This window comes from Peromyscus leucopus, chromosome 8b, assembly GCF_004664715.2.
Source record: "Peromyscus leucopus breed LL Stock chromosome 8b, UCI_PerLeu_2.1, whole genome shotgun sequence".
Taxonomy (NCBI): domain Eukaryota; kingdom Metazoa; phylum Chordata; class Mammalia; order Rodentia; family Cricetidae; genus Peromyscus; species Peromyscus leucopus.
In genome coordinates this window covers 52996513-53008950 of record NC_051086.1, presented here as the reverse complement: position 1 = coordinate 53008950, position 12438 = coordinate 52996513, and the positions used below count along the sequence as shown (strand labels likewise).

The following is a 12438-nucleotide window of genomic DNA, read 5'->3' as shown; positions in this document are numbered from 1 at the left end:
TCCTTCCCAGCTCACAGGCTTCTCCAGCTCCTAAGAAACCACTCCCTCAACTCCTTCCCTCGGGCTCCACTCTCTGGATTCTGACTCTTCATGTTTCCCTCTTGCCCTGCCTGCATCCAGTGGCCATGTCGAGGAGGCTCAGCCTGACTTAGAGAAGGAAGCTCTATGGTGCTCCAGGTAAGGCAGAGTCCTAGACCAAGGGACCACAACAGATACAACAGACAAAATATGGCTCTTTTGTACCCCAGAGAACCAGAGGTGGGGGATCAAAACCAGGATGAACATGATTTCCTCTCCCTGACGCTCCTGCCCACATGCTGGCAAGCCGTGCACACTCACGCGTCCCCGGCTGTGTAACCCAGCGGCTATCGCCGCCGCGTACTTCTTCGTCCTCTGGTGTCTTACCATCTTAAACACACCCAGGGCCGGCGGCACACACGCCCAGCTCTATAGCCCCGCCCCCTCCGTTTGCCCCACCCCAAGTCTAAGCCGGTGTCAATTTCACACCCCAAACCACAGTTGGTTTCAGGTAATGAAGAGAATGAAGACGGGTGTCTGGGAAGAGTTAGCGCGATCAGTGGAGGTTTTCTGATGAGGCTGCTCCGGGCAGCAGAGGGAGTATCAGGGTGGTTAGTGTCAGCTACAGAAATGCACCTAACTCAAGGGGGATTGACCTGATTTTTCTACCTTACAAATGCTGGAAACACAGCACGCATGTGGCAGATCCGTACTGTGGATTTTTGAATTGAAATATTTTCCTGGACAAGCAATATGCCGTATGATCCCTGTTCTAGTTGGCTTCTCTATTGCTGTGATAAAATACTGACGAAAAGCAACTTGAGGAACGAAGGGTTTGTTTGGCTTACGGTCCTCCTTTGTAATGCCAGACAGCGACAGAGTCAGCGCACACAGTCAGCCACATATCAGAAGGAGAGACAACCACGTATCGCTTGTGTATAGTAAATTCTGATGATCAGGAGATAGGGTGCGTTATAAATGCATGTGCCAGCCGAGGGACGCTGGCTCAGTGAGGTGCATGCCACAGACACATTAGGAGCTGAGTTTGATCCCAGCACCCATGAGAAAAATAATAATAACCCAGGCATAGCATTGCTTGACAATAATCCCAGCAATGGGAAGGCAGAAACTGGGGGATCCCTGGGACTTGGCTGGCCAGCCAGTCTAGACAGATCTGTGAGCTCCAGGTTCAGGAGAGACCCTACCTCAAAAATAATAAGGTAGAGAGTGATTGAGAAGGACACTCAACATCAACCTATGGTCTCCACGCATAACAACATATGTGCACACAAGCAAAATGCTCTTATGGTTCGCAATGAGTTTATCAGATGAGGTCATCCCATGATAAATCATGAAGCCTCTGCATATTTCCATTATGGAATTTCCCACTTGCTGATGTTTAGGGGTTCTCTTTTCTTTTCTGTTTTTATGGTTATGTAGATGGACTTAAACTGTATGGTTATTTTTCAGTTTGCATGTTACACATACATTCTTAAAAATTATTTCTTAAAATTTATTTTGCCGGGCAGTGGTGCGCACGCCTTTAATCCCAGCACTCGGGAGGCAGAGGCAGGTGGATCTCTGTGAGCTGAAGACCAATCTGGTCTACAGAACAAGTTCTAGGATAGCCAGGGCTACACAGAGAAACCCTGTCTCAAAAAAAATTTTTTTTTGTTTTATTTTTAACATGTGAAAGTGTGTATGTCTGTGTGAGTGTATGTAATGTGTGTGTGGGTGCCTTCAGAGACCAGAGGTGTCAGATCCCCTGGAGCTGAAGTTACAGGCTGTTATGGTTGCCCGGAATCCAATTTGGGACCTCCGGAAGAGCAATATACTTTCTTAACTGATTAGCCTTCTCTATAACCCTTTTAAATATTTTAAACATGATTCACATACAGCAACTATTACTTCAAATTTGTGTCATATACTCAAGACAATTTCCTTATCGAAAGGTCTGACTGGGCAACGTCTCTAGCACAGGCCCTCACGCAGCTACATCAGAGAGACAAGGGGAAGGGGGTGGTAGCCTTCTGGCTGCTTGTGAACAAGGGAAAGAATTCCCTCAAACAGAAGTGACAGATGTTTACTACAGTCTCTTTTCACACTTCTCTGTTGAGCTTTTCTCTTGTGATTTTGTAGTTCTTTATAGTCTGGATATTAATTACTCGTTATAAGTGTTGCAACTATTTTGCCCAAGTCTGTTGCCTGTTTCTAATTTTAGTTGTCAGATTTGCCAATCTTTTCTGTAGAGGAAAAATATTACTTTTCTACAATGCATTTGTAAAAAGAACACATATCTATTACTTCATTTACATAGACATGTATATGTACACTTATGTATATATACATATATGTGTATGTGTATATACATATATGTGTGTATATATGTATGTATGTATATAATTTCTTATATTTTGGTGCTATTTATGGGCAAACATTTTGCCCAGTTTTGTTAATAATTCCGTGTCTATGAGGTGTCTGTACTGATCTGCCCTCACTCCGTCCTTGGTTGTTGAATATGCTAATACTAATGCTCTGTCCTCCTGTGTTTGTGACCCTGAGTTGTGTATTCACCACACTTGTTCAATCTACGATGTTGTGATGAACACAACAGGCCAGTGTATTTCATTCCAGGTCTCTGGCACACAACGCTGGGGGGTCTGTGGCTCTCTACGGGTCCTGCCAGAATCATTCTATCTCCCAACTGAGACTCAAGGACAGAAAAACTTCCTCAAGCTGCCATACCTGGACTTCGCAAAGCCACGCTGCTAACCAGGCAGCAGTCCAAAGCCATCCTGTTTCCCCAGCACCACTGCTGGCCCGAGGCCTTCCCAAAGCTAGCCAACCCACTCCTGGTTCCTAATCCCAATGACCAGGCAGCTCAGGGACAGTTAAGTATACTTCTCTTCTTTTTACTCTTAAAAAAAAAAAAGTTGACAGTAGTAAGCTGCATGGCGCACAAAGCGTCATAGCGTTCCAATAACCCCACCTCATCAGGCATCATGTCATGTTCCTCAAACACCGTTCTTTACCCTGCCCTTAAAATCCTAGACGAAAATTCCCAAGGAGGTGGAGACCCCTTGGTAGGATCTCCCAATTCCAAACCTCAGCAGCTCGAGGCACTAAAGAAATAAATTAAGGGGAGGGAGGCTCCTAAGGGGTCTTGTCCAACTCTGTCTCGCAGACCCAGCGGTAGGGCCTCCTGCAGACATCATCATTCCAGGGGCCATCAACGGTGATGTGGGCACAGTCCTCGCCTCCTCCAAGCCCATGCCCAAACCAGTTATCTGGCTGCTCTGGTTTCCAGTTCCTACAGACAAAAGACTCTCAGTCACATTCCCGGAAGATCTCTAGCCGTGGGAACACCGGCTGGGAAAGCTGGGTGCCCCCCACCCGCAAGGCATACACTCACTTGAAGCTTGCCTCGTAGTTGGTCCCATCCACCCATCTCCAGGGCCCATTATGGTCAGTTAGGCCAATCCAAGTGTTTGTAGGTCCCATGTGGCGCTGGACAAATCTCTGAGGAAAGAAACAGAGCTGGTGACCTCTTCCTTCCGCCGTCCAGCGTCCCAGAAGAACGCACCGCAGGGCCTCCTCACCTGCTCGTCCCAGGAGGTCACCACCACCAGGTGGGCATTCTCCAGCTGGCAGTACTTGTCAGCCTCAATCCAGGACCTCGAAGAGCTGGAGAACCAGTAGCAGCTGCCTTCGAACTCCACCCAGTTGATGGGGCAACAGGTCCTTTCCGAGCCTGAGGTGGGGGGTGAAGGGCTGAGATGCTACCGAGGGTGGGGGTGTCAAGACTGTGGGGCTGGTGGCCCCGCCCCTCGCCGCCGCCCCGCCCCGCCCCTCGCCGCCCCGCCCCTCGCCGCCGCCCGCCCCTCGCCGCCGCCCCGCCCCTCGCCGCCGCCCCGCCCCTCGCCGCCGCCCCGCCCCTCACCGTCGCCCCGCCCCTCGCCGCCGCCCCGCCCCTCGCCGTCGCCCCGCCCCTCACCGTTGCCCTGAAGTGCAGCCATCTGACAGCTCAGACTTCGCAGGTCAGACACCAAGTGCTTCACGTGCAGCAGCAAGCTGGAGTGATCTGGGGTGGCAGAGGACAGAAGGGACAGAGGGGAAGGGACATTGGGGAACAACCGGTCATCACAGACCCTCTGGCCAAAGCTTTGACCTGGGCTGAGAAACCGACCCCTCCCCCACGCCCGACCCCTCCCCTCACCCTCAGTTCTCCCCCCTCCCCCCTCACCTCTCCCCCTCCTCATCCTGACCTCCCCCTCCCTCTCTCTCACCCCTCACCTCTCCCCCTCCTCATCCTGACCTCCCCCTCCCTCTCTCTCACCCCTCACCTCTCCCTCCTCCTCATCCTGACCTCCCCCTCCCTCTCTCACCCTCACCTCTCCCCCTCCTCATCCTGACCTCCCCCTCCCTCTCTCTCCCCCTCACCTCTCCCCTCCTCATCCTGACCTCCCCTCCCTCTCTCTCCCCCTCACCTCTCCCCCTCCTCATCCTGACCTCCCCTCCCTCTGTCTCACCCCTCACCTCTCCCCTCCTCATCCTGACCTCCCCCTCCCTCTCTCTCACCTCTCCCCCTCCTCATCCTGACCTCCCCCTCCCTCTCTCTCACTCCTCACCTCTCCTCCTCCTCATCCTGACCTCCCCCTCCCTCTCCCCCACCCCTCACCTCTCCCCCTCCTCATCCTGCCTCCCCCTCCCTCTCTCTCACCCCTCACCTCTCCCCCTCCTCATCCTGACCTCCCCCCCCTCCCCCCCCCTCCCTCTCCCCCCTCCCTCTCTCTCACCCCTCACCTCTCCCCCTCCTCATCCTGACCTCCCCCTCCCTCTCTCTCACCCCTCACCTCTCCCCCTCCTCATCCTGACCTCCCCCTCCCTCTCTCTCACCCCTCACCTCTCCCCCTCCTCATCCTGACCTCCCCTCCCTCTCTCTCACCCCTCACCTCTCCCCCCTCTCCCTCTGTCTCACCCCTCACCTCTCCCCCTCCTCATCCTGACCTCCCCCTCCCTCTCCTCACCTCTCCCCCCCTCCCTCCTCCTCCCCCACCCCTCACCCCCACACACCTTCACTCAGATCCTTCTGCTGTTTCTCCAGCTGTGACTCCAGCAGCTTCATCTTTCTTCCCACACTACCCCCTAGAGAAGACTCTCGTTCAGTGTCCGGACAGTAGTACCACCCCTCGGCCCCGCCCCAGGCCCCAGACCTGGGCCCCCTCACCCTGGGTGCTCAGGGCCTTGACCTGGTCCTCAGTGCTCACAGTGAAGTTGCTGAGATTCTGCCTTAGAGACAGCAGATCGCCCCGCAGTTGGGAGTCTAGGCGAGAGGATGCGGGTGTGAAAAAACAAGTTGTCTGCGTCCACCCACCACCGCGTCCGTCCATCGCTCCCTCACACACACCCGAAGCGGCCCCCTTTCTCTGCCCAGCCCTGGCCACCCACTTTGGGATGCGATCACACAGACAACCACCAGCAACAGGAGGCTGAGGCCCACGGACACCAGGAGGAGGCGGGATTCAGAGCAGAGGCGACGCCAGAGCGACGGGGAGGGAGGCGGCCCTGCAAGAGAAGGAGTCAGGAGTTCACGACCCGGGCCAACCCCGTGTCGATCCCGGGGTCCTAGGAAGAGCGCAGGCTGAGCTCTCCAATAAACTAAGAGAAACCATATACATTAAGAAATGTGGGCCGTGGGCAACCCTGTGGGGCCGGAAGCAGCCTAAGATGGGGAAGAAAGGGGGTCATCTCAGAAGTGCAAAACTTTGACCTGCCCCTAGCATTGCGGGGGCCCTGAACCTCTGCTGCCACCTCGTGGCATGACACTGTCATTACAGACAGTCTTGCTCCACCAATATGCGGGGAAAGGTGGGTTTCTTCCTCTCCTGTGCATCTTTGGCTGCAGGGAGAGAAGGCGGATCTCTCTCGGTTGGCGAGAAAATGACACTCAGTCCTGTCAGTTGGAGTGTGGCGCCTTCTCCCTTTCTTCCTCCCCAGTACTCCTTCCTCCTCGCACACTGGCCACCCCGGACACCCCAAGAGCTCTGAGCTTGTTCTGCTTACACAACCGTCCCTGTTCAGAGGACAAAGAAGTGAGGAGATGATGGGTTTGTTTTAGATGCAGGATGTTTCCTCTTCCATCCGAGCAGAGACTCTCAACGCTCTCTCCCAGGGTCCTCAACCTAGCCCCTGGGATCAAGCTGATCCTGGTCACCCCACCACCACTGCCACATACACACTGTCAAAACTGAAGAGAACAAGGGACCTAACTTCAGAAGAGACTGGCAACAAATTCATTCCCCAGCCTTCCGCAGGCCCAGAGTCTCGGATCCACCCTCTGTCTGGGGTTTTGAGAAGTGAGTGATACTTTGAGGAAGCTGGGGTAACTGTCACTAAGAAGGATTCTGACACTGTGCCCTGTACCCACCTCCCCAGCAAGCGTGACTCAGCCACTGTTGTCTGAGTGTTTGGGACAGAACTAGGAGTCACCAGGGGAAACAGGAGCTGAGTCGAGGGACAGAGCCATGGATCCTTCCAGCGAGGAGCACCCCTCACCTCTCCGGAGTTGATGATGGTCATTCTCCTCATTGTCCAGGTGCTGGAAGTCTTGATAATCCTTTGTCATGATAGCGCTGGGGCTGGGCCTAGGGGAGCCAAGTTTAGAGCCGGGGTTGGGGCGAACAGGCCCAGAACTCCAATCGATCCCTTCTACATCCGACTGGGTGACCTCAGAAGAACAGCACCTTCCTTCTCCCTCCCTCTGCTCCCAAGCCTGGCATCCAAAGATCTATCCCCTGGCTGGGCATGGTGGTGTATGCTCTTAATCCCAGCACTCAAGAAGCATACGCCAGTGGATCTCTGAGTTCAAGGCCAGCTTGGTCTACATAGTTAGTTTCAGGCCAGCCAAGAGTACATCCTAAGAAAAATCTATGCTCTCCCACTTACACACACACACACATTCACACACACTTGTGCGCGCCCACGCTGTCTGTGAACTCGCGTGTTCAGGACCCCTCCACCCACTCTCACTTGCCTGTCATTTTCTCGCCCTGCTTTACTTACTGAAGGTCCCTCAACACCACAAAGAGCCCAGGCTAAGGAGGGGACTGAAGGCTGAAGAATCAGGTGGACCACCCTGGACGATGGGAGGGGAAGGGACAGGGTCCATCCAAGGGCCCTGCGTGTCTGTCTGGCTGTGTGTCTGAGCACGCTGAACCTGGCATCACCAATGCCAGGACTTTGGACCTTAAACAGAGGTGGAAATAGATTTGGAACTAGGGATGTGTTTGGGGAGAAGGAGGGCATGGGTGACCTCTATGCTATTTCTCAGAGAAGGGGAGTCACACACACACACACACACACACACACACACACACACACACACACACGTTCACATTATGCCCCGCTTCAATACTCTTTACATTTTTGTGGGGGGAGACAGTCCTAAAAAAGCCAGGGTGCCTCTGCTGTTCCCTCTCAGGGCCCTCCCCCTTTCAGTGCTGAATTTCCCAGAATTGTCCGTATCTCCAAATATCCCTGACCAGGATCAGAGGTACCAACTGATCTTGCCCAATCCTGCCCTGCGACCTTGGCATTATAGTTGCAAGCTGTAGATTCTTAGGGGCTCAGCTCCAGGCTCCCCAGCCCTAGCCTGACCCGCTCACTCCCCTATGGTCCTCCAAGCAGCATGGAGGGGCCATGAGGAGCAGTTCTTCTCTGGGATTGGAGCCCAGAAATCCATGATTCTGCCACAGGACTTCAACCTTTCTCGTCCCCAGAGAACAACCCATTCTGCAGGCAAGAAAGCTGAGGCCCTGAAAGGCAAGAGCTTGCCTTCCTGCCATACTGCACCGAAGAGCGCAAACTAAAACATGAGCAGCCCTGTACACTGCCTCCAGCACTTTACCCAGAACAGGGTTTCCAGCTGGTCCACACACTAGGTCCCCAAGTCCCCAGAGATGCTTAAACGTGGCCCCTCACAGTCCTGAGGGCTTCAGAGAGGCCTGCCAGAACTCGGCCTCTAGCTTGGAAAGTGAGCAACATTAAAAATATCCACAGGCCCCACGTTAGAGAGAACTGGACTCCGACTGCGGCCGTCTAGATCCTATGAGCTATTCAGGAAGGCATCGCTTACATAAATGCAACTGCTCTGTGTGTCCTTGTTTGTCTGTGTCCTAAAAATCCTCATGTTTACATGGGCTAGGCTTGCTGCCAGTGATTTTGGTGAAAATTGGGCCATTAATTTAACACTCTCTGATTTTGCCACTTATGATCTAGTTTATTCTGGCAAACAAGCAGACACAGATCCAGTCTGAATAGTAGTTACACTCACAGAGGTAGCAACCGGCAGGGAGCAAGGTGGGCTGTAGAGGTGAGGGAGAGGGGTGTAGGGGTGAGGATGCACCTAGTGTCTTGGTCTCTGGATGTGGTGACACACCTTAGCATTGGCTTGTAAAACTGCAAATGCTGTAAACTTGAGATTTTTGCATCTTTCTATTTGCAGGTTGTGCTGGAAGAAGGCATTTTGAAATCTGTACCCTAGAGCCATGCCCTAAGAGAGTAGTATTGGACTAGTGTTGAGTGTGTGTGTGTGTGTGTGTGTGTGGGTGTGTATGCACACACGCTCATGCACACATATGTATGTGCATGTGTAAATAAGTGTAGGTGTGGCTTGTGGATGCGTGTGGATGTGTAGATGTGTGTGGATTGTGGATGTGTGTGGATTGTGGATGTGTGTGGATGTGTGGATATATTTGGATGTGTGGATGTGTAGATATGTGGATGTGTGTTGATGTGTGGATGTGTGTGGATGTATGTGGATATGTGGATGTGTGGATGTGTGTGGATGTGTGTTGATGTGTAGATGTGTGGATATGTGTGGATGTGTGAATGTGTGTGGATGTGTGGATGTATGGATGTGTGTGGATGTGTGGATGTATGGATATGTGGATGTGTGTGTGTGTGGATGTGTGGAAGTGTGTGTGTAGCTTTTCATCCCTTTCCAATAGATTTCTATTTAGATAAATACATTCTTAATAATGTAATTATATAACCTGTACATGGATGTTGTTGTTGATATTATAAATATTAAATTAGCATTAAAAAAAGGCTGTCTCACGGAAGAAAAAATGCAGTAGTCGGGTTGTAGATATACTTGAGATATAGAGACTCGGAGTGGTCAGCCTTTGGGATGGTAGGATCTTGAAGAAAGGGTTGAGGGTGAAGTGTGAGGGAAGAAGCCCTCATCTGCCACCCTTCGGCCGTGTATTTCTTTTTTGCGTGCGGTGTGTGCATGCGGAGGTCAGAGGACAACCATGTCCTCTGACCTTTCCTCCCACCATGTGGGTCCCACGTAAGGATTTGAACTCGAGTCGTCAGCCTTGAGAACAAGCACCTTTTCCCACTGAGCCACCTCCCCAGGCCCTCTGACAGAAAGCATGCAAAGGCCTATGAGCCAGATCCTGCTGATCTCTGCCCCCTGCTACACCCCAGTGCCCTCCTCCGTCCCCCAATCTTCCAAACTTAACCCCTTTGCTGCTGCTCTCCTTGACACACTCCTCCGCTGTCTTTACCATCATTTATGACTCAACACAGTGTTGCTCCAAGGGAGGCGCACACCTGAACCAGCCTGAGACAGGTGTTTGTACTTTTGAACACAGTTTCTCTATGTAGTCTTCTCTGTCCTGGAACCCACTCTGTAGACCAGGCTGGCTTCGAACTCAGAGATCTACCAGGCATGTTGCCACCAACCGCCCGCCTAAACAGATGCCCAACAGTCACTGTACTTACTTAATAGCACTCATCACTTTAACTTATCTGCATCTGTTCTCTCTCTCTTTTTTTTTTTTCTATCCCCACTGATAGATCCCAAGTTCCCTGAAACCAGGGACGTTGCCGTCTCTGTATTTAGAACATAAACTGGAACCAAAAAAGCTCCAACGAGGATTTGATGAAAGACACAAAGAGGGTGGTGAGGAAAGGGAAGCCAGGATTTGCCAAGTCAATTTGGGAGTCCAGGGCTCTTCTCTGCCTTCTGGAGCTGGGGAGATGGCTCAGTAGTTAAGAGGACTGGCTGATCTTCCAGAGGTCCTGGGTTTGATTCACAGCACCCACATGGCGGCTCACAGCCATGTGTAATTCCAGCTCCGGGGCCTGACACCATCTCCTGGCCTCCGAGGGCACCTGGCGGACACATAACGCACAGACACACACACAGACAAAACACTCACACATATACAATTTTTATTTTTAAATGTATTTTACTGAGTGTATGAATGGTTTGCCTGCATGCGTGTACACCACGTGTATGCCAGTTGGATCTCCTGGATGTAGGATTACAGATGTGTGTGAGCCTCCGTGTGGGTGCTGGGAATTGAACCCGGGTCCTCTGCAAAAGCGATCAGTGCTCCCAACCTCTGAGCCGTCTCTCCAGCCCCACACATCCAGATATTGAATTTAAACATTTTCAATGTGATGCCAAAAATGATGGTGCGCGCCTTCAACTGCAGCACTCAGGAGGCGGAAGCGGAAGCAGCAGCAGAGGTGTACTGGGAGGAGATTAATAAGGCCAGAAGGGCCGGGCGGCGATGGTGCACACCTTCAATCCCAGCACTCGGGAGGCAGAAGCAGGTGGATCTCTGAGTTCAAGACCAGCCTGGTCTACATAATGGGTTCCAGGAAAGCCAGAGAGCTACAGAATAGAAAGACCCTATCTCAAAAGCATGTTTTTAATTTGCCTCAAGGGGCCAGAGGGGCTGAGGACATAGTTCAGTAGTACAGTGTTTGCCCCGCCTGTGGCCCTGGGCTTAAACCCCAATGCAAAGTGGGGGGACAGCAGGAAAGCATTCTCTGTAGACTTAGAATAAGACACTCCACACTGCTAACCACACTCCCTCAGATGTGTGGGAGGAAGAGGAAACAGTCTTAACTGTTTAACACATCTAGATGTGTGTTATCTGTCAGGTACACAGATCACTCACATCATTCCAAAATAATGCAAGACAGGCAAGATGGTGGATGCCTCTAACCCCAACACTTGGAGGGTGGAGGCAGAAGAATCAGGAGTTCAAGGTCATCCTTGCCTGCATAGTTTGAGGCCAGGTTGGGAACCTGAGACCCTGCCTCTCAAAATAATAAAACAATAATAGCCAGTGAGGTGGCAGGTAAAGAGACTTGCCACCAAGCCTGAAAACCTGAGTTCGATCCTTGGAATTCACATGGCAGGAAGAAAATCTTCTCTTCCAGGTTAGCCTCTGACCTCCAAGCACCCTGGGGTATGCACGCATGTGCTAGCGTGGTACACGCATGTGCACGCGCACACACACATAATAAATGTAAGAAGCAATTGGAAAGGGAAAAAATAAACAAAAAAACAAAACTAAGGGCTGTAGAGAGGGATCAGTAGTCAAGAGTACTCATTGCTCTTCCAGAGGACCCGAGTTTGGTTCCCAGCACCTACACTGGGCAGCTCACAACCACCTGTAACTCCAGTTCCAGGGGACCACCCAACACTCTCTTCCGGCCTCCTGGAGCATCCACATGAATGTGGCATACACTCTCATAGACACACACACACACACACACACACACACACACACACACACACACACAGGGAATTTATTTTTAATTAAAAGTAGTGATAAGAATGTAGCTTTTGGCCGGGCAGTGGTGGCGCATGCCTTTAATCCCAGCACTCGGGAGGCAGAGCCAGGTGGATCTTTGTGAGTTCAAGGCCAGCCTGGTCTCCAAAGAGAGTTCCAGGAAAGACGCAAAGCTACACAGAGAAACCCTGTCTCAAAAAACAAAACAAAAAAAAAAAAAAAAAAAAAAAAAAGAATGTAGCACTTGAGCCTGGTGTGGAGGTGCACACTCGTAATCCCAGCACTCAGAAGGCTGTAGCGGGATGACAAGTTTGAAGCCAGCCTGAGTAATAAAGAACAAAACTGGATAACCCACCCTTCTAGGTAACCGCTCCTCAACTCCTGGGACGCAGCCCCACCGCCTTAGCACACCCTCCTCAGCTCCTTGATTACTCCTATTGGCCCATGCTGGAAACTAAAGGCAGCCTCACCCTGCCTCATCCTGCACAGAACCCCTGCTAAGAGAATGATCTGAAAACTACCCTCTGAAGCAGTGTCTTTCTACCCAACAGGATGTCAGAACCAAGGGGAGCTTTCCAGACATGTAGACCCCTGGGTCCTCCACCCTCAGACTTGGAAGGATGAGTCTTGTGAGGCAGGATCTGCACGAATAATATACTGGGCAATCTAGAGTCACAGGTTTATGCAACAGTACTCTAGAGATCTGACTTGATTGTTGGAGGACATGTCTTCCCCAGAATCACTTCTCCTAGGCTAGCCTTTTGTTGTTGTTTTGTTTTGTCTCATTTTCCTGAGACAAAGTTTCTCTATATAATAGTCC

The 12438-nt window shown here is 51.7% G+C and overlaps 1 protein-coding gene across 1 annotated transcript; it reads right to left on the bottom strand.

Moving 5' to 3' along the window:
- Window positions 1–2904: 2904 nt before the first annotated feature.
- On the bottom strand, window positions 2905–7248 carry LOC114693248 (asialoglycoprotein receptor 1). Its single transcript, XM_028869567.2, has 9 exons — window positions 7081–7248; window positions 6574–6662; window positions 5467–5583; window positions 5246–5341; window positions 5092–5163; window positions 4013–4099; window positions 3618–3769; window positions 3431–3537; window positions 2905–3328 (listed from the first exon to the last, which is right to left on the bottom strand). Exons 2-9 carry the CDS (start codon window positions 6641–6643, stop codon window positions 3172–3174), a joined length of 858 nt encoding a protein of 285 aa, XP_028725400.1. The 5' UTR covers window positions 6644–6662; window positions 7081–7248; the 3' UTR covers window positions 2905–3171.
- Window positions 7249–12438: the final 5190 nt, after the last annotated feature.

Coding starts and splice junctions, on each gene's coding strand:
- LOC114693248 (XM_028869567.2), bottom strand. CDS start 6,643: ATGACAAAGGATTATCAAGACTTCCAGCACCTGGACAATGAGGAGAAT. Junction 5,164..5,245: donor CAAGGCCCTGAGCACCCAGG/GTGAGGGGGCCC, acceptor AGTCTTCTCTAG/GGGGTAGTGTGGGAAGAAAG. Junction 3,329..3,430: donor AACTACGAGGCAAGCTTCAA/GTGAGTGTATGC, acceptor TTTTGTCTGTAG/GAACTGGAAACCAGAGCAGC.